The 24,707-nt window shown below is 58.4% G+C and overlaps 2 protein-coding genes across 18 annotated transcripts in view; one reads left to right on the forward strand and one right to left on the reverse strand.

Moving 5' to 3' along the window:
* EXD3 (exonuclease 3'-5' domain containing 3) overlaps positions 1-19,810 on the reverse strand; it is a 74,679-nt gene extending 54,869 nt beyond the window's left edge. For 6 of the 10 annotated variants that reach the window (XR_003790642.1, XR_003790641.1, XR_003790640.1 and 3 more), the window contains exons 1-2: positions 19,641-19,809; positions 4,738-4,833 (exon numbers count right to left, since the gene is read on the reverse strand). Coding sequence is in view for 1 of the 10 variants with exons in the window: in XM_029201537.1 (XP_029057370.1) it covers positions 4,738-4,813 (76 nt within the window). In the remaining 9 variants the exon portion in view is untranslated. Of the gene's footprint in view, positions 1-4,737; positions 4,834-19,640 lie in introns of all 10 variants that reach the window. The other 4 variants (XR_003790644.1, XM_029201537.1, XM_029201539.1 and 1 more) reach the window with 2 other exon arrangements.
* Positions 19,811-20,068: 258 nt separating this feature from the next.
* Positions 20,069-24,707, forward strand: part of NOXA1 (NADPH oxidase activator 1) — a 10,270-nt gene continuing 5,631 nt past the window's right edge. For 3 of the 8 annotated variants that reach the window (XM_029202736.1, XM_029202737.1, XM_029202740.1), the window contains exons 1-4: positions 20,069-20,487; positions 22,354-22,436; positions 23,301-23,409; positions 24,438-24,572. In XM_029202736.1, the coding sequence (XP_029058569.1) occupies positions 20,311-20,487; positions 22,354-22,436; positions 23,301-23,409; positions 24,438-24,572 (504 nt within the window). In that variant the 5' untranslated portion in view covers positions 20,069-20,310. Of the gene's footprint in view, positions 20,488-21,121; positions 22,033-22,353; positions 22,437-23,300; positions 23,410-23,757; positions 24,152-24,437; positions 24,573-24,707 lie in introns of those variants that run through there. The other 5 variants (XM_029202738.1, XM_029202739.1, XM_029202742.1 and 2 more) reach the window with 5 other exon arrangements.

Consider the following 24,707-nt stretch of genomic DNA (forward strand, 5'->3'; position numbering starts at 1 on the left):
AGTCAGGACCTGACCATCAGTGCACACACTGGGGCAGGGGAGGCCACTAACAGACTCTCCCGGCCAAATCTGGGGGATCAGGAGCCCAGGTGGCTTCACCTGCGAACCTACCCAAGAATCAGGGGGACGACAGCAACCTGCTGGCTCCATGCAGGAGGTGGGACGGAGGGAAAGGCTGGGGACCTGAGCCACACCCTGGGGGACAGCCCCCGAGCACACGGGCTCAGGGACCTGGGAGAGACGCCCGTGTACACCACAGGAGGGTCCGTCCCAGAAAGCAAGGCTGGCTGGACAACTGAAGGTCCATCAGCCTGGTTCGCTAGTGAAATAAAGGACGGAAGTCACATGATGCTCTCAATAGAGGCAGAACAAGCATCCCTTAAGGGAGAGTTCTAGTTATAATTTAAGAAATAACTCAGCAAACTAGAAGAGAAGGAACTTCCTTAGCCAGACAAAAGGCGCCTATAAAAAACCCTCAGCGAACACAGAACTCAATGCTGAAAGCTTTCCCCTAAGACGCAAACACCAGGAGGATGCCCACTGTGTATTCGACGCCAGTGCAGAGCAGCAAGAGGGAAAAATTAGGGCCACAGAACTTAGAAAGGAAAAAATAGAAGCATCAGCACTCTGACCAATAAACTCTGGTCCCTCCAGACAATGGAATATTATTCAGCACTAAAAAGACATGAGCCATCAAGCCATGAAAAGACAGGGAGGAAACTTAAATGCCAATTACTAAGTGAGAGAAGCCAATCGGAAAAGGCTGCAGACTACGTTCGTAGTATGATTCCAACTCTGACGCTCTGGAAAAGGCAGAACTATGGGGTCAGTATGAAGATGAGGAGTTGCCGGGGGCTTGGGGGAGGGAGGATGAACAGGAGAGCATGGGGGGTTCAGGGCAGTGAAACTACTCTGTGAACCTTCAGTAGCAGATAACATGTCACTCTGCATCGTCCAAACCCACAGAACGTACAACGCCAAGAGTGAGCCCCAAGGTAGACTACGGAATTTGGGTGATGATGGCGTGTCCAGGCAGATCCCTCGCTCGTCACAAGTGTCCCATCTGGTGGGGATGGTGATAATGGGGGAGGTGGTGCATGTGGGAGGGGCAGGGGTAGATGGGAAATCTCCACGTTCTTCTCCATTTTGCTGTGAACCGAAAACTGCTCTAAAAAATAAAGTCTTTAAAAATAAAAACAATACCCCAAAACGTCGTTATGCACTGAACAAATGATTCATTTTTTTAGAAAGCAATGAAGAATCTAAAGACAAGTATTAGAATTACTCAATGGACTTATTTCAGCATGGATGGTGAACACAAGGCCAGTATTAAGAAATCCATTGTTGGGGCTTCCCTGGTGGTCCAGTGGTTAGGGCTCTGCACTTCCATTGCAGGGGGCCCGGGTTCAATCCCTGGTTGGGGAACTAAGATCCCTCAAGCCACTCTGGTGCGGCCAAAAAAAAAAAAAAAGAAGTCCACTGTTCCCTCCATACTAGCGACAGACAGAAATGTACATTTAAAAAATATCAGGTACAGTAACATAAGAAATTTCAAATTTCTTGGGATAAATGTAACAAAAGAAGTTCATGCAAAAAATATAAAATGTCACTGAGAGGGGCTTCCCTGGTGGCACAGTGGTTAAGAACCCGCCTGCCAGTGCAGGGGACACGGGTTCGAGCCCTGGTCTGGGAAGATCCCACATGCTGCGGAGCAACTAAGCCCGTGCGCCTAAACTACTGAGCCTGTGCTCTAGAGCCTGCGAGCCACAACTGCTGAGCTCGTATGCCACAACTACTGAGCCCACAAGCCACAAGTACTGAGCCCGCAAGCCACAACTACTGAAGCCCGTGCGCCTAGAGCCCGTGCTCCGCAACAAGAGAAGCCACCACAATGAGAAGCCCGTGCACCACAGAGAAGAGTAACCCCCGCTCGCCGCAACTAGAGAAAGCCCGCACGCAGCAATGAAGACCCAGCACAGCCAAAGATACATAAATAAATTAAAAAAAAAAAAAAAAAGCACTGCTGAAGACAGAAGAATAGAGAGAAAGGCAACGGGCCCCAAACAAGTGGTTCTTCTCTCACGATCCCAGATTCTGTGGGTCAGGAATTTAGACGGGCTCCTCCCCAGGGCCTCAGGCACACACCCGAGCCCGGCTCCCAGGGCAAGGCCTCGGGAAGCACCACTCAAGGGCAGAAGCAGACCCCACCTTGTGGGAAGGCGTTGTGAGCCCCCAGTCCTGCCTGACACTGGGATGAGATGGTGTCAGATGCCTCTTTGGCCAACCATAAATGTAATGAAATCTAGTAAAAACAGCAACGGATTTCTGTAGAAGCAAGCAAGCTATTCTGACGTCTATATGGAAAATAAACAAGAAACGAGAGAGAAGCAATGAGAGGTTTAGTCCTGCCGGATGCAGCAGGTCATAAAACCACCGCCACCAAATAGCGTGAGGCAGCAGGTGAACAGAGCAGAAAGCCGGGGAGACTCCACACATGGGGAGCTCAGTGTTGCTGGGTGTCCCAGTGGTCCTCCAGGATGGACTGGACCCATTCCTCACCTCTCACAGCAAAATAAATTCCACTGGGTCAAAGACTAAAGAGGATCACAGCTAACGCCTCCACAGCCCACACGCCGGCAGTCTTTCATTCACAGATGGAGCTAAGTATAGGGCAACAACTATTTTTCTCAGGTAAGGAAACAGAAAGGTATGTAACTTGCCCATGGTCACACAGCCAGGAAGGTGGGTGCTGTGTCGCCTGTTTTCACAGCCTCCCTCAGGTCACAGCCCAAGGATGGTTCCACAGCCCCAAGGGCTGGGGGACCCCCCCCACCCCAGCCCTAACACAGGGAGGGCCAGGCCTGGAGGTTCCGGGTACTGCACGAGCCTGTGAGGGGTGGCGGGGCAGGGACGGGGCTTCCTGGAGGGTCGCGCCTGCCCCTCCCTCCATGCTGAGATGTGATTCAGCTCTGTCTGCCTGACTTTCGAATTTCCCAAGGAAGGGGGATCCACTGCTGCCCGAGATCCTGGGACCTGCTGGACTTCAGCCCGCAGCTTTTCTGATTCAGCTACACTTGCTCATCCAAAGGCCAAGATTTCAGGAGAAAACCAATTTTTGAGCCCAGTTGACTTCTCAGTTGGGGAATGTTTTCTTGTTCCCAGGAGAGGGGAGGACGGGAGGGAAGGGCCACAGGTCTTCCCCGGCCTGTCCCTTCCCCTCTTGCCCCCAGCATCAGGACAGGCGGGGGAGGGTGGCATCCAGATGGTCCAGGACAAGCCGAGGCCCTGGGGCCTCGGGTGTCAGAGTCCGGGGGCTGCAGGTGAGGAGGGTCCTGCTCTTGGCAAAACCAGCAGAGGCGCCAGAAGCACCCTGGGGGAGGTACCCAGACCCTGGTGGAGAGATGCCCACTGAAGAGGGCTTCCCTGGCCTGCGGTCACTCACAGCAGGCCAGGGGCTGTGTCTGATCCCCAGTCATAGCAGGGTGGTGTCAGGTCCTGAAGACTCTGCACGTTGGGGACAGGTGGGGAAAAGCACGGTCTGAAGGTCTGGGGAATTTTGAGCAGAAAACGAGCCCATTGTGGGCGGCTGAGGGTGCCTGGGCATCCCCCTGGAGACTCTGCTTGGAGCAGGCTGTGTGCACCTGCGGAGGACCCCACAGGAGATGGGGGGCCGACTCCACAAGCCTCTCAGGACCCTGGGGTGGGTGAGCAGAGGTTGGGAAGAGGCCCCAGGTTCCCCACCACCTGCAAGAAGGGGCAACACTTTGCTTACTTACTGGGGGCTCTCCCTCCCACCCCTGTGCCCACCAGAGGACCCCAGCCCGGCACAGGGACGGCCCCCCAGGATGCCAGGGGCCATCAGGGAGGGGCGCCCCACTCTCCAACCGGACACCCGATCCCGGCCTGGGAGGAGCTCCTCCTTCTCCAGCCTTGGTCTCCTCTTCCACGTCACCACCTGTCCTTGGTGGGGCGAGATCAGGCTTCACGTGACCCCACGTCTGCCCTGCCCACAACACTCACCAAACGCAGGAGACACTCAGAAAGAAAGCCTCTCGGAGCCCACAGACACCACCGCGAGGAGCTCGGGGCTCCCGGAGGAGAAACGGAAGGCAGAGCCTCCGCTCTCTTGGGGCCAGGGACCATGTGGGATCCCGGGGCTCCCAAGCTGGAAGTGCCAGTCTGGGGGCCCTCACTCTTCAGACACCTCCCAGCCCCCTCGTCCTCTCTCCTTCTTGGCAGGACTGATAAGATGCCTTGTGTCCGCACTTAGTGTGGGGCGCAGAGCCAGGCTCCAGAGAGAACCCCGCCGTTCCCACCAGCCCCCTGCACCCAGCTTTACCCACACTTCAGTGTGGGCCCCCTAAAGTGTCCGTCCAGTCATGGCCAACCCTTGGTGTCAGACATGAAGCAAGTGGCCAGGAGGCGGTCCACTGCAGGACCACGAGGCCACATTTCCCAGGGCAAAGGGAGGTGCCCGCCCGTGGCCCTCAGGACAGGAAGGCCGTGGTAGCAGCCACCTGCCTGCTCCCGTCCACAATTGAGGCCGCTCCACACGTCCCAGGCCCCCAGAAAGCCACATCGCCTGGACGCCTCCCACCTGGGGTCCCCGCCCGGTGCACAAGCATGCACCTGTACACAGACCCCCCCCACACCCACCCCATGCCCAGCCCTGACAAGTGCAGCCAGGCTGGACCTGGGCCGTGCGGGGTGCAGACTCACCCATGGGGACACACTCACCACCAGCTGGGTCACCAGCAGTGTCACCAGCAGCAGGCTCTCCGGCGGGGTCTCCGGCGGGGTCTCCGGCGTCCATCCTCAGGGGAAGGCAGGGAGCTGCTCAAGGGACCAGTGGAGAGGGACAGTTAGGCTGCAGGTTCCACACAGAAGGGAACGGGCCCTGACAGGCAGCCACGCAGGGCCCACTTCTGTGCTTGGGGTTGGGGCAGGGGGGCTCAGGTGGCCTCGGCTTCCCCGGCTGGACCCAGGACACTTAGCACTAACCTCAGGGGTGGACCCACCATGAGGACCCCTGAGCCAGCCCACACGGGCACACCCAGCTCCAAATCATCCAGGCTGGCAACAAAGTGGTACCATTCCCAGGCGGCCAACAGGGTCCTGCCAATGTGTATTTTATACAAGACACTTTTCCACATTTACGGAGATGGTCTAGTTTTTCCTCATTTGTAGTGTGATTTATGTCACGGTGACACACACGGCATCTCCTGTGTAAACCTGAGTCCTGACACAGGCCTGGAGGGGAGAGCCCTTGGGGCTTTCTCCTCCCCAACTCCCACACGCTTTTAGCTATTCTTTTGGACATTTACATTCACATTTCTCACTAACACGCTGATACGGTTGCTTCCTGAGTGTCCAGTCTTACACCTGACTGACCAAGCTCAAGGTGAGAATTCACTGTCATGCCCCAGCCCCCCAAACCCCGACAGCCCCTGAAACAGCTCTCCGAGCGTCTTCTGCTGACACGCTATCTGCAGGAGACAGGAGCAGAGCAGGGCTGAGCTGGGTGAACTCCGGAAACTTTCCTGCCTTGTTCAGTTTGCTCCAAACTTGTGCTGTGGCCATGCAGACTGACTGGTGTCGGGCCGGCCCTCCCACTGCAGACAACGTCCACCAGACACGTTTTAGGCGGCCGACTTCTGGACAATAGGCTGTGCACGACGGGTGATGCCCAGGCTGGGGGGCCCAGGGATGGGCCGGCTCCCAGCTGGGGGCGACCTCCCAGCTAAGATCATGACCCGGAACCTGGTGAGCAGAGCATCCCTCCGGTGGAGAAGGAGGCCGCGCATCTGCGAGCCAGGGCACCAGCTGGAGGGGTCATTCAGGGCCAGAAGTGCAGGTGAGCAATGCAGGATCCCCAGGGCTCTCAGAGGCAGCTGTCCCCAGGCCGAGAGTTCGACAGGGGCACTAACAGTCAAGCAATGCTGCACACTCTGGGCTCCAGCCCAGCGACGGTGGCGAGTTAGCCCTGCCCCAGACCAACTCTGCCAAAATCTAAAACCAAGCCCCAATAAAATCCATGGAACAGGGCTTCCCTGGTGGCACAGTGGTTAAGAATCTGCCTGCCAATGCAGGGAGCACGGGTTCGAGCCCTGCTCCGGGAAGATCCCACATGCCACGGAGCCAACTAAGCTCGTGTGCCACAACTACTGAGCCTGCACGCCACAACTACTGAGCCCACATGCCATAACTACTGAAACCTGCGTGCCTAAAGCCCGTGCTCCGCAACAAGAGAAGCCACCGCGATGAGAAGCCCACGCACTGCAAGGAAGGGTAGCCCCCCCTCGCCGCAACTAGAGAAAGCCCCCGCGCAGCAACGAAGACCCAATGCAGCCAGTAAAAAAAAGAAATAAAAAAAATCCATGGAACACTCTGTATGTTGAGTCCCACCAAGATAAAGATCCACCCTAACAAAATGTCAAGCCGTGCCCCCCAGTTCAAGGTAATCAGCTAGAAATGAACTGTTCACTAGAACAAAGGTCAACATTCTTCAGCGGAAGGTAACAATCCAGTCTCTACAGTGTAACATTTACAATGTTCAGTACATAATATAAAAGTCACAAGGCCTGCAAATAAGAGGAAAATATGACCCACACTCAAGGGGAGAGAAATACAGAACAGCACATAATGGAAAGCAACTCCAAGGCAGCTCAGAGATTGAATTTAGCAAAGACTTTAACACAACTATTGTAACTGTTCAAAGAATGAGTGAAAAACATGTTCAAAAAGTTAAAGGGAAATATGGTCTTAAATGAGTAAACAGAGAGGTACAAATGGAAATTACATGAAACTACATAAGAGAACTAAATGGCAGTTCTACAAGAAAAAGTATAATAACTGAAATGCAAAACCCACTGACTGGGCTTGGCCGCAGACGGGAGACGGCAGATTACAGAGTCAGTGAGTCTGAAGACAGATCAACAGAAATTATCCTATCTAAAGAACGGGGGGAAAGATTAAAGAAAAAGTAACGCGACTTCTTCCCTGCTGGATTTCCTGCAAGGCCATCATTAACAGGACTCTGACAGCATCCTAACACCTCCCCAGGATGTTCAGACAAGCCTGGAAGTCTGCCACTTGCTCCCAGAGACACCCCTTCTCGAGCCTCCGCCCGCCCGTCTCAATCCGGATGGCTGCTCTCTAGCCCAGCGGCACAGCTGCTGCACTAGGACTCCCTCCCCATCTTCTCTCCTAGTGCATCCGGCACTTCCTGATTTGTAAGCCTTCATGTTTCTCAGTTTTCCTCCTGGTGCTAGAGGAACACATTCTCCACGAGTTTCGTGAGAAGAACTCAAGGGAGGGGCATTTGGCCGGTCTTTGTTTGTCTGGAAATGTCTTCGCTGGGCACTAAGCCTCGGCTGGAAGGCTGGCTGTGCACGGGCTGCAGGTGAGAGGCCGTCCCCAGGTATGTGATGGTGACGGTCCTTCCAGCTGCTGACGTTGGTGCTGAGAGCTCTGAACCACCTGACGCCTGACCAGCATCCAGGTGTCAGCAGGACAGACGGATGGGGCAGGACGCCCTAGGCGTGCTCATGTCCTTCAGTCCTGGGAAACGTCCTCCTGGACGTCAGTGTGGGTAACAGGGGCCTGGAAGACCAGTCTGTCTGTCTGTAGGGAAGGAATCCTCCCTTCCCCACCTAGGGTCTCAGTCCCCACCCACGCAGACCTCCCCAAGGCCCTGTTTCCAGCCTGGAGCCTCCCTGGCTCTGCAGCCAGGCTCGGCCAGCCCTCAGCCGTGGGCTCTGCTTTCCCAGCCTGCGCCCCTCTTCCCTCCTCTCTGCCTTCAAGCACTTTTGGTTTTCCTAATGTCTTTACTGTCATTTTAATGGACCTCGAGTGGGGCAGGTAATCCGGCCCCTGTGCACAGGCACCCTGCCCCTTGCCGGGACCTAACCCCAGATGGTCCTTCCCACCTCCCACCCCAAGTCTGACCCAACCCCGGGGGGGCCTGCCACTCCAGGAGGCTGTGTCTCTAAACAGAGACCCATCCCCACCGCACACCCTCTTTGGGTGGCCGGGGGGGCGCACCGTCCTCCCAGCTGCCGAGTTCCCGCCAGGAAAGGGAGTGCAGCACCCCGAGCTGGTCTCTGGGCCCTTCTGCTGGAGGTGCTGTCCCAGGGCGCGTGACCGCAGCTGTCCCGTCCACACCGAGGCCCCAGCCAGGGCACTCCGAAGGGAGGAGCACTGTCCCTGCGTGATTGTCCCGCACGAAGCAGAGGTGCCACTCACGCCCCTCATGGCCGCTGTCCCGCGAAGCCCGCCCGGTCACAGTCTCTGACGGGTCCAATGTCTGTCCCTCTTCTGCGGGCCCTTTGCTGGGGGTCCCAGAGCAGCAGTGGGCGCTGAGGGGTGGTCCAACTCCACGGCCCGCTGACGGGCCTCCGTGACCACCCCCCGCCTCTCCGGGGCCCATCTGGCCGGGGCAGGGGGTGACCCTTGGGCCGGCGGAGGGTTCCCAACAGGGGGAGCTGCAAATGGCCCAGGCCCTGTGGGCCCCTCCCCGGGGAGGTGCCGGGAGCCCGGCCTGTTTCTTCCCCTGTCTTCCTGTCCTTCAGCCCAACAGTCAGGCCTCACCCAGGCCCAGTCCCCGTGGGGTCAGCTCACAGCATCACTGAGGCCTCAGCAAGGCTGAGCGCTCGTCCTGCTGGGCTGGCTCCACGGGGTCAACACCGTTGCTGGCCGCCTCTGGAGCCCCTGGCCATTCGCGGCACACAGCCGTGTCCAGATCCATCCAACCACCAGCCAGCCCGCCAAACAAGCAGCGAACGCCGGGCCAGCGAGCTCCTGGCGGGGCTGGGGCCTGCATCCCTACGCAAGGCCGGGGTAGGGGCCGGGGCTCTGCCGGGTGCAGCGTTCTGGCTCGGCACCCTTTCCCGTCTCCCAACCGAGAACACGGGGCCAAGCACCCACCTCCCATGTGAGGGGTTAAGAGCAATTGGGTTGTTTAAATAAACCCCAAAGGGCGCCGGGGGCTTCTGAAAGGGTCTCCTGCCCTCCTCGTTCCTCCCAGCACAGGGCGGCCTGAGGGACATTCCTCCTTGAGAAGGCGGAGACTTTATTTCTGCGGGGTGAACGTCCTGCCCACCCCGCTGCGTCAGGCCCCCGCAGGAGGAGCCCCAGCCCAGCAGTGCGCCCACTCCCTGGCGGTCAGGCTCTTTCTACCCGGGCCGCTCGGGTTGCTGTCCCTGAGCTCACCGCCCTGATGGCCTCCTTCCCGCTGCAGCCGTCCACTTTGCTGGTCAGCCCAGGAAGGGGGCAAATGACCAGTGGCTCTTTTACGGGAGGGTGTTTTTCTCTAATCCTCTCCATTAGGGGAAATCCCTGCAATCTCAAGCCCTGCTGCAGGCGGGTTTCCACCTCCCTGTTGGCAACACTTTCCCCCTTTCTCTCAGGGGCACAGTGGCCAGCGCCTGGCCACTCGGAGGCAGGTGATTGGCTGGGGTCTCAGGCCGGCCCCAGGTCAGGTGGACAGAGCCAGACCCTCCTTGGGAAAGGACTGAGGCCATCGAAACTCAGCTCTGGTCTGTCCCTGAGCCCTGGAATCTGAAATCAATCTACAACGAGCCGCAGCAACTAAGCCCAATGTGCTTCTGAGACTGAAAACTGCTGACAACGACCAAGTTCAAGTTCACCCCACTGCAGACTTTAAAAATTGACCTCACTTTAAAATGAAAAAAGTCTGCCTGGAGCCCAAATGGTCTTTAGCCGGAATCGTGGTGCTGGGTCTGCGGCGCGTGCCGAGGCAAACAGGCCTTCCCAGGGACAGGAGTTCCCGGAGGCCCCGCGGTGAGCGCCACCTGGCAGTTTTCAAACTTTCTTTAAATCAGAGTCACCAAATACAACTTGTTTAGCGTTGTGACTTTTGCTGAAAGGGGCTAAGCTGAGCCAAATCCCTGCAAGGAGCCCTGGCACACAACCAGATCTCCACTCACCCCAGAGGCTCCTGCTTCCCCAGCTCCACTCCCTACCTGAGCAGGAAGCCCCCAGCCCAGCAGCAAACCCACCTAGAAACAGACTCAAACCCAAGGAAGGGCGCAGGGGAGTTCCCAGAGAGACACACCTTGCAGGTCGGATTGCCTCCTCCTGAGGGCTGGGACCTACCTGGGAGCCTCCCGGGCGTCTACCTAAAAGCCTACCTGTAAACCTACCTGGGCGTCTACCTGAGAACTACCTGGGAACCTACCTGAGAGCTACCTGGGACCCTACCTGAGAGCTACCTGGGACCCTACCTGAGAGCTACTTAGCAACCTACCTAAGAGCTACCTGGGAGATGGCCTGGCCTGCTACAGGTTCTGGGGTGATCAGGGTCCCCAGATGTGCCTGCCCCATGTCCACCAGCCTCCTGCTTGGCACACTGACCAACCTGGCCCAACGCAGATGCCTCCTGGATGGCCCCCCTCAGCCAGGCCCAAGGGGATCCAGCAGGCCCAGTAGGGGAAAGAGGACACCTCAGCAGGGCCACCCTCCCAGGGATGCTGCCGCCTCCAGACAGAGTGCCCCCACGTCCACCACAGCCCAGCCCCACTGAGAAGCAGAAGGGGAGTACAGAGTGGGTGCTCGTGGGCATGTCCCCCCACCCGGCCCGACTGTGCCCAGAGACCCCTCAGGTCCAAAGGAGGCCAAGCCAGGCAGGAGCCCAGCTTGGTCATGAGCTGGGCTGGGGGCACGTTCTTCAGGCCGGTCGCCCCTTCTCAAAGCAGCGTTGTGAGCGGGCGGGGCAGGGGCGGCAAAGCCTGAGACCCTGCGGGAGCCCAGAGGACGTGGGAAGGGCAGCGAGGAGTGGACGATTCACTGTTCCTGACCCGAAGCTGCCCTTCAAACAGCCCAGAAAGGAGAGCTGAAGGACCCCACAAAGAATCACATTGCTGGCCCAGGCCCGTGCCTCCCGTCCATCTGTCCATCTGCCCACCTGGCCCAGGAGAGCACAGAACACGATGCATTCTCTCAGCACCACGGGGAGTGACGGCGCGACCGTTAGAGAGGTCAGCAGCATTCTGGTTTGGGCGCCAGATCACGCTTCCTTTGTCATTTTTCTGTGTCGTTTTCCACAACTATGGGAGCGCTGGCTGCGTGTCCCCCCAGGTATGCCCTCTGCCCTCCATCGTGGGGCAGGTGGGGTGGTGGAGGGTGATAAGGGCGGCCTCCCGGCCCCATTTCCCCACGTGCTGTAAGCGCAGAACGCACACGGGGCGACAGCAGAAAGGGTCTCAGTACTGACTTCTGTGTATCCAGTACGTGTCGGAATAGTAACACGTTGCGTATGCCAGGGTTAAATAAAATATATCACTGAAGTTAATTTCGCCTTTCTTTTTATAGAAAATTTAAAACCACACGTGTGGCTCACGTATTTCTGCTGGACACACTGGTCTTGACTGAGAAAAGCAGCTGACCACATAGGAGAGCGGCCCTGCAGGCGGCCGGACACCTCTCCACTGCAATCCCGGGCCCTCGGGGCAGGACGAGGGGACACCGGACCCCCAGCTGCCACTCCCCACAACAGCTACGGGGAGACATACCCTGCTGCCCCCGGTCCCAAATGCAGAGCCACCCAGGATCCCCAGAGACATGGGGGTGCAAAGCCTGGGCCCTGCAGATGTGGCCACTCAGGCCGCTTCAGTTAAATAACAGTGCTAACTCGAAAGCCATTCAAACTGAATTAAACTTTTGTGCGATCATCTCAGTGATTTTTTTAAAGCTTTATTGAGGTGTAATTCACATACCATGGAATCGACCCTTTTAAAGTTTACAATTCAGTGTTTCTAGTATATTCAGGCATGTGTAACCATCACCCCTAATCCAGAGCCTGTCATCACCCCAAAAGATCGCCCATCCCCGCCAGCAGTCACCCACCCTGGCCCCCCGCCCTCCTGCACCCATGACCCTGCTCCTGTCCCTGTGGCTTTGCCTGTTTAGGACGCTTCGTGCACACGGAGCCGTAATACACGTCCTTTCTTGTCTGGCTCCTTCCACTAAGCACGACATTATCGAGGTTCATCCACACTGCAGCATCTCAGCTGGGTAACGTGCCATGGTGTGGACCCCGCCGCGGGCACGCCTGTGGGCAGGGAGCGCCGGGCCGGACGTGGCTGGTGTTTAACTCTCGGGGAACCCGCGGACTCTTCCAGGGTAGCTGCCTCAGGACGCTACCCCCCACCCCCCCGAGTTCTTGCCAACACTGGTCGATCTCTTAGTCCCTCCATGCCAGAGGTGTGATTTTTAACTTACTGATTTGACTTAACGATTGTTCCTTTCTTTAAAAATTAAGGTCGCCAACTTTAAACACCAAGGCTCACTGCGACGGTGTCACACTGAGTCGCGTTTCTCCTGCAGCACAAAGGAACCAGCCCTGGGAGTCTCGGCCAGGAGGCTCTTCGGGACCCGTTCTCACTGGGTGCCAGACTGCAGTGGGGGCAGGGGGTAGAGGTCAGGGGTCACCGCCATTCGGGTGGGCTTTCCTGCTCCCTGCCTGCTCTGACTGAGGGCCTCCTGACGACCAAAAACGAGGTAGAAATCGGAGGAATGACGAATGGCTACTTAAAAACCACATTTTACATTAAATATTTAATGTCACGGGGACAAATCCTTCCAGTGTGTCACGAAGCTGTGTGTCACCAAAGCGGCCATGTCGGGACAAAGGCCCGTGGGCCTCAACCCACTCGGCACCGGGGGGCACCCGCCAGTCCTCTGGGTTTTCTCTTTTACTTTTTGCGTTTTCTAAATATTATACAATGAACACACTCCGCTTTGTATTCATGAAAAAGAAATCAAACCACAGATGTTATTCTTAAAAGTTAAAATAAACTATATGGAATCTTAAGTTACAGGGGATGCCAGCCACCCGCCCACCCGGATGCCCGGGGGTCTGAGCTGCAGAGCCGGCCGCTTGAGTCGCTGGCTGTCCGTGACCACCAGACACATGTGCTGTCTCAAGCGGCGGCCAGTGGTCCTGACTCAGGGTCCTGGGGCTGCAGCCAGGACTGGTGCGGAGCCCGGGGGCCCACGTCCCAGACGGCGGGAACTTCTGAGTCCATCTGCGCTCTGCTCATTGCCTGCTCCAGTCTCCTGCTTCCCCCAGGCCCGTTCTGATAGGAGGCCTTGATTTCTTGAGGAGGTTTTCACATTTATTACCATAACATCAGGGCGTTCGGTGTAAATCTTGTTTACGTGTGTGGTTCTCACCTTTCATGAACGTTCAGCAAGTTTTTACTTCTCTTTTGTTTTCCCTTAATTAGTTTTATCAAAGGTTTAGTTCATTGGTCTTTTCAAAGAACTAGATTTTGGGGAATTCCCTGGCGGTCCAGTGGTTAGGACTCGTTGCTTTCACTGCCGAGGGCCTGGGATGGATCCTTGGTCAGGGAACTAAGATCCCACAAGCCGCTTGGTGTGCCAAAACAAAACAAAACAAAAACACAAAGAACTGGTTTTTGGTTTTGTACCTCCTGATTTAATTATTTAATTAAGCTTTCTCCTTTTTTTGAGTTATATATATATATTTTTTCAGATTCTCTTCTATTACAGGTTATCATAAGACACTGAATATAGTTCCCTGTGCTATACAGTAGGGCCTTGTTGCTTATCTATCTTAAATACAGTAGTGTGTATATGTTAATCCGAAACCCCTAATTTACCCCTCCCCCCACCTTCCCCCTTTGGTAAACACAAGTTTGTTTTCTGTGTCTGTGAGTCTGTTTCTGTTTTGTAAGTAAGTTCATTTGCATCCTTCAGATTCCACATATAAGTGAGACCACATGATACTCGCCTCTCTGCCTGACTTACTTCACTTCGCGGATCATCTCTAGGTCCATCCATGTTGCTGCAAATGGCATGATTTCCTTCCAAGCTTTTCTCTTTATTAACTCCCTCTACTGCCTTTTGTTTCTTGGTTTTGACTTCGGGGGCATGGTTTCCTTCCCCACTGCAGATGAATGCCTTCTGGTTAAACGCAGGCTTCTTGGACCTGCCTTTTGTCGTGATAGCCCAGACGTCCCTCTTCCCTCCGGCTGGCCCTCCTTCCTTGGAAGGTGGAAGCCCCCCGGACTGGCCCTCACCCCTGGGGTTTGGGAGCCGCAGCGCTCGCTGGCTCCGGCGATTACTCCACGCGATGAGCTCTCCTTCACAAGCTCTGGTTCTGTATTACAGGCTCGTCGCTGCCGGTCTGCTCGAAGTTTCTAGCGTCTGGCTTCCCCTTGCTCAGGGACAGGCCCCGGCCTGCAGGGTAGCCGTCCCGGGGCAGGACGCCGGGGGCCGTGCAGGGGGCTGCGAGTGGACATTAGCTCAGGGACCAGCAGCACAGTCTCTGGTCTGAAACCGCAGGGGGTCCCCGTCCGCGAAAGCAGAGACGGGTGCCCAGGTGCTTCCAGGTCCGATGCACCCAGACACCCAGCCCCCCGTAGGATGCAGCCCTTTGCCACGGGATCCTACAGGACAGAACTGAAAGTCTCCTGTTTTACATCCTCCTTTCAACTCTGACCCTCCAGGGAGATTCACCTGGAGCCACTTGCTGTGTGCGTGGCTTCCCTGGAGTGTGGGCTGCCCTGGCTGGAGGGGCCCTTGTCCGAAGGCCGCCCTTCCTTGTCATTCGCACTTTTCTTCTTTAAGACCTCTTGGTGGGGGCGGGGGCAGGGTCCTTGGCAAACGTGTTCACGTTGGCAGCCTGTAAACACCTGAAGCGGTGGTTCTGATGACCCACCCAGTGCCCCGGCTGAGCCCTGGGGAGAAGCGTGATCACCGAGCTCTGAGTTGGGAGGCTCTCCGTGGCCTTGTGCGATGGACACAGCCCGGGGGGACCCAGACCCACACGGCTGGCCTCGGACACCAAGTGCCCCTATCGCATCTGAGCCTGTTTTTATTTCCTGAGGGAAAATCTTACGTGGCACTTTGTTTTTTCTTGGAAGTGCCCATTGTTTAAAAAGAAGACAAAAATTCTTTGTACTGGGCGAAAACCAATTCCCAAGTACCCAGCTCCTGCCCATCTGATTGACATCTGTGCTCCAGAACCAACCAGTTACTGAACTCTTCTGGAAGTAAGTTCCAGCGCCAAGCTGGCCACTGAGTCTTGTCCTCACTCAGGACACGGCCCCTGTGCCGGCCTCTACTGATTTACGAATCACGGGATCCTACCAATCTCAGCAGCCCCACCCCCACGAAGGAGGATCCTGGGAAGTTCTCACCTGCGGCAGCGGCCAGTGTCCTGACCAAGGCTGGCTTGGGGCTCTCTGGGCCACAGCCGCCCCAGGCACCTCCACAGCTACTGGGGAATAGAGTTTATTTATTTATATTTTTGGCCACGTGGGGTCTTCCTTGTGGCGCGCAGGCTTCTCTCTAGTTGTGGTGTGCGGGTTTTCTCTCTCTAGTTGTGGTCCGTGGACTCTGTAGTTGTGGCCGTACAAGCTCAGTAGTTGTGGTGCACGGGCTCAGTAGTTGTGGCGCACGGGCTTAGTTGCTCCACAGCACGTGGGATCTTAGTTCCCCCACCAGGGCTCGAACCTGTGTCCCCTGTATTGGAAGGCGGATTCTTTACCACTGGACCACCGGGGAAGTCCCCTGGGCAATAGATTTTAGCTCAGATACAAGGAAGTTTTTCTAAACAACCTCTAAAGTACTGAATTTTAGAGCTGGAAGAATCTTAGAGGTCATTTAATCACTCCAATTTTCAAGCTATCTGTAAAATAGAAAAACTTGTAATTGAAATCTTCTTAAGGATTTTAAAAAATTAAACATTTTATTTTGAGATAACTGTAGATATACATATACTTGTAAGAAATAATAATAGATGTCCCATATACCCATACACATATACCCCAAATCACAACCAGGACCTTGTGTTGATTCAGTGGAAAACCAGAACGCTCCAGCCCCATGGAGCCCTCCTGTTGCCCTTTCACAGCTGCCCCAAGTCGCTGATCTGTTAGTGACTCCTGAGAGCGCTGATCTGATCACCATTCACATCATTTGTCATTTCAAGCAAGTTGCATAGATGGAACCACACAGTCTGGCCTTTCCAGGTCTGTGTTCACTTGGCACACTCCCTTGAGATGCACACAAGTTGCTGTGTGTGCCCAGGGCTCATCCTTTTTGCTGAGTGGGCTCCCTCAGTGTGGACGCAGTCTGTTTGACCAGCGCCCCCTGAAGGGCATCTAGGCTGTTTCCAGTTTTGGGCTATTAGGAGCAGAGCCGCAATAGTAATCCGTGTACACTGGTGGGCACAGGGATGGTACTTTTTCATCTTTTTATTATGGAAATAGAAAAGTTGAAGAGTAGTGGGCACACAGAACACCCAGAGAGTAATTCAAACAACGGGACCCCGGGTGGTGAGTGCACAGAGGCAGGGCCGGCCAGGCACCGACAGGCGGACGAGCCACAAGGAAGCCACCAGAAACCCTGACAAGTGCTCGGGTGGAACCCTGGTGGGAAGGCCGCCTGGAGCAGGATTCAGAGTAAAAAACACGATGGGAAAACAGTCAAAAAGCTACACACGGTGACCACCTGACCCGGCTCCCAAGAGAATGGAAAACACACGGCCACACAAACACGTGCACACAAGTGTGATTCACAAGAGCCAAACACTGGAAGCAAAACCCTAATGCCCATCAGCGGATCAACAAAATCGGTCCATCCACACAACAGCATGTGCTTCTGCCTTAAAAGGACTGAAGAACTGACACATGCCACAACGTGAATGATCCTCCAAACCATGATGCCAAGGGAGAGAAGCCAGACACAGATCAAATGCGTTATGATTCCACTTATATGAATTGTCCAAAAGAGGCAAATCCACAGAGACTGGACCACCGGTTGCCCGGGGCTGGGGGAGGCGTGACAGGGAGTGACTGCAGTGGGGGATGAGTTAGTGGCGATGGCGGCACAACTCTGTCAATGTGACAAAAACACTGAATCGTACACTTTAAAAATGAACTTTATGATATGTGAATCATACCGTAGTTTCTAAAAAGCACCCAGCAAAGGTAACAGAGACGCTGAGTACTGGCAATCCTTTCAAGGAGTCTTGCTGCAAAGGGGAATAAAGAAATGGTGTGGGCGCAGGAGGGGAGCGTTTTGTTCAAGATGCGAAGACAAACATCTGTTTCGAGGGGGGAAATTATACCTAGAGGGAGCACCCCAGGAAGACACGTGGGGATGAGGAGGGGGCAGCGCCAGGCCCAGGTGGGCCCCGCGGGAGCGGGCGCGTTCCCAGGGAGGAGGCGGGGACCACCTTCCAGCTGCCGCTTTTCCTCTGGGAGCCAGGGGGTCCTGGGCTGGGAGGCAGGATGGGGCAGAGGTGGGGTCCGAGGAGAGGATGAGGAAGGAGCTGGGCCGGGGGAGGAGCAAGTGCCCGCACGGGGCCCGCGTGACCCCCCCTGAGGCTCACGGTCAAGGGGGACAGAGACCAGTCGGAGGCCAAGCTCCTCCAGCCCGGACAAAGGGACCGGGGACCAGAGGCCCCCGGTGGGCGGGGCTCGTCAGGGGGAGGGCGTGACCTGCAAGGACAGATGGGGTGGGGGTGAGGGCTGCAGCGACGGAGAGCCCCAGGTGGGCCGGTGGGAGGGGGCAGCTGAGCTCAGGGACCCTCTGGGGCTGCGAGGGAGGCAGGAATCCTGAGGCTGGACCGGGCAGGGCTGCGGGGAGGCTGGGGGGTGGGAGGTCTGGTCAGAGGAAGGGAGCGTCCACACGGGAATTCGGGGAGGAGGGAGCATGTGTGTGGTGCGGGCCCTGCCCACCTCCAGGCCAGCAGTTTGGGAACCTCAGAGCCCACACTGGTGAGGAAGCAGGGTCCTCGGGGGCACAGCGGCCCAGGACACCTTTTGAGCACTTCTCAAGCATCATGGCAGGCCCTTCTCACAGCAGCCCTGCTGGGTCGTCCTCATCGTCCCTGGTCCTCAGGTAAGGAAGCCTGCACAGGTAAGGCACAGGGAGCTGGCCCAGGGCCACACAGGGAGGAGACTCAGCCATAACTGAGCAGTCACAGGCCCAACTGAGGAAGGAGGAGTCCAGCGTCAGAGGCAGTTGGGTCTCTGTGTTACTGCTGGGCTCCGGGCTCCGACATCTCCCGAGACACAAGCCTCCCCTGGACCCTGGAGGGTGCTCTCCTGAGTATGGAAAAGGGCAGAGCCCATCTACGGGAGTGTTTCTAGGGTTGGGTGCTGTGACGGTTAATTTTATGAGTCAACGCGACAAGGCCATGGTGCCCAGATATTTGGTCAAGTACAGTCACGTGTTGCTGTGAAAGTATTTTTCAGATGAAATTAACCTTGAAGTCAGTAGACAAAACAACACTGGTAAAGCAGAGACTCTCCATGATGTGGGTGGGCCTTGTCCAATCAGTTGAAGGCCTTAAGAGAAAAGACTGAGGTCCCCTGAGGAACAGGGATGTCTGCCTCTAGACTCTTCCCTGGGTCTCCAGCCTGTCACCGCCCGCGCCCACCCCCGGGCTGAAAATTCTGGACTTGCCAGCTCCCACAAGTGCGTGACCTAATTCCGTAAAAAACAATCACTCTCTCTGAAAAAACCTAACACAGGTGCTAAGATCATGGCAGCAAATAAGACATAAATAGGGGTGTCCGTGGGGCGTGTGCTGAGAAGGGAGAGGTCCAGGCACCTGTAGGGGTCCCCCGACTTTAAGGAGCGGCTCCCGGCCTCTCCTGGGGATGGAGCCCCAGGACCCTGTGGGCAGGCACCACCTCGCTCCATCTGCAGGGGCACCGTCTCTAGAGGCTTCTTCTTTCTCCGTGAAGGAGGAAGGAGGACCTTCTGGTGTTCACGGTGTGAAACTGAATGAAGGGAACCTCATTAAAATGGAGTCGGGAAGGCTGGAAGGGGGAGCTCTCACACACCACCACTCATCGTGTCTGCAGACCCCAAACAGGCAGACATGTACCTCACATCGACCCAGAGGAAAAGGCAGGTTTTCTCCCCGCCGGCAGCAGCCCAGCCAATGGGAAGCGTCACCACCCTGAACCCCGTTTCCTCCAATGGGCTCTCCTTGCAAGCGGCCCCTCCCAACTTCCTCCTTTTTCTCTGTCAAGTAACATTTCTCTCCTTTATTAGCTGGTCTTGCCTATAGTTTTCGCTGTAGCCCTCTTGTCCTGAGTTGTAATTCTCTGCTGTTCCTGAATAAACCCATTTTGCTGATAAAATAACTGGCTGTTTTATCTTTAAGGTCAACCAGAGACTTGGGGGGGGCGGGGTACACAGGGGCTCTATGCTTGGCGTCCAGGGTCTCCCGGGCCGCACCACGTGGGGCCCACCTGCCCACACAGGGGCAGTGCCAGCCACGGGAGGTGGGGGCTGGACCAGCCTGCCGGCTGAGGGGACGATGGAGAGTGGAAGGGTCTCCCTGGGCGGAAGGACGCCCTGACGGACGTCCCGAGAGGGTCGCTGGGGAGGACCACGACTTGTTTCCTCACGTGAGCCTCGGGCCTACCCTCCGGGTCCGACCCAGGGTCCTAGACTGGCTGTGCCCAGCCAGAGTGACCCACCCCCGGAGCCCTCCCAGCTATGCCCATGCCCAGCACCGGCCGCGGGCGCGGGAGGCCCCAGGGGCACCAACTGTGGCCAGTGCACGGCCCAGGACGTGCTCCACAGCCCCCGCCCCTCGCACGCTCGGCCCGCGCCCCGGGGTCGCTTACCTGAGTCAGCGGGGTCCTCCCGGAACCTTGGCCCGGCCGCGGCCACGGCGTCGGCAGCGGGCCCGGACGGCTTTCCCCAGCGCACCAAGGCCGACGGGGCCTGGCGACCTGTGGGCGGCGGGCCGGGAAGCGCGAGCAGGAGGACCTCCAGGCGGAAGTCCAGAGGGGCGGGGTTGACTCGGGGGGAGGAGCCGGGCCTCTGTTTGGGGGCGCGGTTAGTCCGGAGGGGCGGGGCTGGGTCCGGGGAGGAGCCGGGAGGCAGGCTGGGGTCTTGGTCAGGCCGGTGGGGCGGGGCCGGCTTGGGAGAGCCCCCAGGACACCGTTTGGGGGCGCGGTCAGTCCGGGGGCGGGGCTGACGGGGTGGGGCCGCTCTGCCGCCAGGGGGCGCCGTGGGCCTCAGGAGGCCTGGCCCACCTGGCGTTCCCCGGCCCGCCCCGCCCCTCACCGAGTACCTGGCGCCGGTGTCGGTCCCCGACCCTCCCGTCCTCCTCAGAGGGCCCCCGCAGCCGCACGCCGGTCTCCGGATCCCGGGGCCCCTGCTCCGCGGTCCTCGGCCCCCAGCCACCCCGCCGGACCCGTGACGGGACCCCCAACGCCGCCAGCCGCGCCCGCCGCGCTCCGGCCAGGAATCTCCGACTTCCGCCGGGGCCGGGCTGGTGTTCACGTCGTCATGCCCTCGCTCGGGGACCTGGTGCGCGACTGGCACCGGGGCGCGCAGGCCGTGGCGCGTGGGGACTGGGACTACGCCCTGCGCCTCTTCTCGAGCGTCCCGGAGCCGCCCGCCAGGATGAGCTTCAACGTGGGCTGCGTGCACCTGCTAGCCGGGGACCCGGAAGCCGCGCTGCGGGTGAGCCAGGGGCCCGACAGCCTGCACCCCCGGGGTTGGTCGCAGATACCCCACCCCTGGGGGACGCTGCCCTCTGGCCCTGGGGGGGTCGATGAGGGGTGGGATAAAGTCCCAGCTGCAGGGGTGAGCCCAGGACCCCTGCCCTTCCTCCCTGATGGCCACCTGAGGATGTCTCCCCAGGTCTGCCTCAGTGAACACCTAAGCAGGGGAGGCCTGTGTGGGCAGGGGACCCCAGCGGAGCTGAGTCAGGGCCGGGATGGGGGTGCAGGGCTCTGGCACTGCCTCCACTGTGTGGTGACCATGTGCCAGGCTCTGCAGTTTTGGGGAACGGCCGGGATGAACACTGGCTCAGGTGCTCTTGGCCGAGGTGCTAACATACCCGCAAACAGGCTCGAAGCTGGATGGGGCTGGGAAGGGGCACCCAGGGTGTAGGGTTTGGGCTGGGCCTTCTGCAGACACCTGTGGTGATGACCAGGAGATAAGGTCTCTGGTTGCTGCCCAAACCCCAGATCTGAGCGCTCACCTGTCTCCCACCCACTCCCCAAAGCAGAACCAAGAGCTGGGGGTACACATGGGCGCACACACACACGTGCCTCCGCCGAGGGGCCGGCAAGGCCACTCTCTGCCCTTCAAGCCCCCAGGTTTATTACGGTGGTGCACGTTTCACGGGTGACAACGAAAAGCCAGGAGCACACCGAATCCCCCTCGGAAAGAGCCAGGTGCCCGCGTTGTTCAGGCCATCAGTGACAGCTGCCGAAAACGTGTTCAAGGGACCTACCCTGTCATTCTTCACATCTGTGTATGAATCTACAGTTATCTCAGCAGCAATGTCAGTGTTAAAATGTTATCCAACAAGGGGGGTGCGATCACCGGACACCATGGAATCAGCAGTGTGAGGCCAATCCAGTCACCACTTCCTCTAAACTGTGATTTAACCAGAGGGAGGGGACAAAAGTTCTGCGCAGAGGGGTGTGAGTGTTAAATTCTCCTCCACCCTAACCGCAGACGGAGTAGCAGAGGCATGTTTTTTGGAAATTTTTTTAAAAGCAGATGGAACGGCTACAATTAATAAAACTGGTTGTCTCCGAGGACCTGGACAGGGTGAGAAGGGTGTAGCTGGGAATGCAATCTGTTGCCCTACGGAAGCTTCGATTTCCCTGCTCTGTGTGGCAGGACAACAAACGGGTTTCCCTAGTGCTGAGGGGCCACATCAGTACTGTGTGCGGACCCTCAACCTCGGGTCAAACTCACTTCAACAAGCCCCCCACTTGGCCATGACACCGATCCAGGTGCCTGGATTTAACTTGATAGCTGCTGTATGCCCCCTCTTGCTTGTGTTTAACTGGTGGCTGCTGTCCTCCTTGGGAACTGATGATGTCATTTCTGAGTCTAGTTTCGGGAAGAGCTGTGTTTTACACACATGTTAAGACTTTTGTGTTTTTGCTCTTTCTGATTCTAATAGATGAGAAGTGCGTCAATTTGTACGAACTACCAAAACTAGGATTTAAAAAAGACAAAAACCTTGCATAACTCCCTCCCCCGAAGGTAACTATTATTAACGCGATGGAATGTTTCCTTGTCCTCATGGTAAACAGGTTGGTTTGTGCTGCCACCGAACTGCCCCTGAGTGCATCGCAGGGCACCTTGGGAGCCCAGGCGGCTTTGGGTTGTGGCCGTGACGCGTGCGCCCAGCCTCAGACTCAGAGGCCCCCTGGGTGGGCGCGGGAGACCTTCTCCTGCAGGTGGCCATGATGGGGGCCAACACGATTCCTTGATCCATTGCTGGGCATCCGCCTGGACCGCATCTGTGACACAGGAGTGACGGGGTTACAGACCTGGGTGTTCCATGGGCATTTTTGTCCCCAGGCATTTGACCAGGCAGTGACCAAGGATGCCTGCATGGCTGTCGGCTTCTTCCAGCGAGGAGTGGCCAACTTCCAGCTGGGGAGGTGAGCACAGAAGTGCCCTGTTATTTGTCTGATGGCCCTTTGGCTCTGCAGAGCCCTTTCCTGTGTTCCTCTCTGCCCACGGGTCATCTCCTCTTACTCACCCCTCCTGGGTGGCCCCAGGGGAGCCCAGGAACAGGATGCTGTGGTCGTGTGGCGGCAGAAGCAGCGTAGGGCCACACCTTGACCCATGGCTCTTTACGGGGTTCAGGGGATCACAGAGTGCTTGCGCCGGCTTCCCCTCCTTTGCTCCTACATCCCTGCTGTAGCCGGGACAGCACGATTATACCCGTTCTGCCCACGTGGAAACCGAGGGCAGGGCTGGAGGAGTGGTGCGTCCCAGGACATGGAAGTGATGGGGGTCCTCCCTAGCCACCCGGCCCTCGGCGCCGGGCCCTTCCCAGAGAAGGGATCCGGGCTGCAGGACAGGCCCGGCCCCCACAGAAGGTCCCACTGGGGGCAGGTGGTCTCTGGGGGAGACCTCCTCTTCTCATCGACCCAGGAGCCTTCCTGGGGGCGATGGGGATTCTGGTGGGGGCTGGGGAGCTTCCAGCGGGGCTCTGCATGGGGAGGCCCGTGGGGTGGGGCCCGAGAAGCAGGCAGGACACGCCCAGGGCACTCTGCACACCGAGGTTTGGGAGAGGGTCTGGGGTACGGGCAGGGGAGCGAGGCGCCCAGAGGACAGAGCTGGAGCCCCACGTGCTGCTCAGCCCGTCTGTGTGTGGACCCCCTGTGTTGAGACATGGGTGACCACCACGGCCTCCACCACTGCAGCAGGAGCTGGGGCAGCGTGGGGCTGGGCGAAGCTCCGCCCCCTGCCCTCTGGCGGCTGAGGGCCTCCACGCCAGGCTCCCCTGCCGCCCACAGGTTCCGGGAGGCCCTGTCCGACTTCCAGCGGACCCTGGCACAGCTGAGGGGCAACGCCGCCATCGACTACACCCAGCTGGGCCTGCGGTTCAAGCTGCAGGCCTGGGAGGTGGGCGTGCGGGGAGCGGGACGCGGCTGGGCGCTGGGGGTGCTGTCTGTGGGCAGGCGGCCCAGGTGGTCCTTCCAGGCCGCTCGTCCTGAAGACCCCATCCTCTGGGTCCCACTGTCTCTTGTCACTGTCACAGCTGGGGCCGTGTTGACTCAGGTGCTCCCTCTGGCCAGAGGGGCCCCCAAATCCCACCGGGGGGTGCAGGGGAGGGTCAGAGGTCAGCGAGAGGTGACAGGCTGGGCAGGGGCTGGGCCGAAGCAGGCCTGGCTGTGGGCCCCTGGCATCCCCGCCCTGGGGTTCTCGCTTGGCGCCGTTCCTGGCCTCCTGGGGCGGGGTGGGCACTGATGGAGGGGCTTAGGAGGAGCGCCCATGCGCTCCCAGAAACGTGCTGCCTCAGAGCCCCTGGGAACCACCCGTGTCCCAGTAAGCCAGCCGCGGGGGACGTCCCGCCGGGGTGGCCCCGGCCGAGGGCACTGTGTGCAAGGCGGGCTGTGGGAGTCGGCCGGCCGTGACCCCAGCAGGCCATGTGACAGCGGCTCTGGGAGCACGGTGTCCCCGCGGACTGCGGGGACAGAGGCTGCCGCGGGTGAGCGATCCGCACCCTCTGCCCTCGGCTCCCGGGAGCGTGGCCACTTGCTGCTGTTTCCCAACACATCCAGCCCAAAACGTCCTTCCACACGGAGGGAGGGGCGGGCGGAGGAGAGGCCTTCCTCAGACAGCACCCCAGACTCCTGGGGGTTCAGTAAGCAGGGCAGCACGGGGAGGAGGGGGTCAGGCCAAGTGCAGGACGGGGCTGCGAAGGCCGAGAGGCTGCTTCCAGAGATGGGAGGTCCGCCTGACATTCAGAGCAGAGAAGCAGGGAGGGCTGATCCGCTCCGGCTGGGGGTCTGGGGAATGAGGCCTGCGGGGCAGAGCCGGCCCCGGGGCAGAGCCAGGTGTGGGACCAGGCGGTGGGGCTGGGGGCAGAGCTGGTGGGGGTGGGGCTGGGGGGCGTCCTGGACCTGCCGTCACCCCCGCCTCACTCTCAGGTGCTCTTCAGCGTGGCTGCAGTGCAGAGCCAGCTGGGGCTCTGGGCAGAGGCCACCCACAGCCTAGAGGAAGCCATCTCCAAGGGGCCGGAAGGGGCCCGCGATGACCTGGACATCGCCCTGGGCCAAGTGCAGGTGAGGGGTAGGTGAGGGAGTAGGTGAGGGGCAGGTGAGGGGGCAGGTGAGGGGAGGGGAGGGGGCAGGTGAGGGGGAAGGTGAGGGGAGGTGAGGGGGCAGGTGAGGGACAGGTGAGGGGGCAGGTGAGGGGGA

The sequence above is a fragment of the Monodon monoceros genome, unplaced genomic scaffold (assembly GCF_005190385.1).
Source record: "Monodon monoceros isolate NGI ecotype Baffin Bay Population unplaced genomic scaffold, NGI_Narwhal_1 Super_Scaffold_5, whole genome shotgun sequence".
Lineage (NCBI taxonomy): Eukaryota > Metazoa > Chordata > Mammalia > Artiodactyla > Monodontidae > Monodon > Monodon monoceros.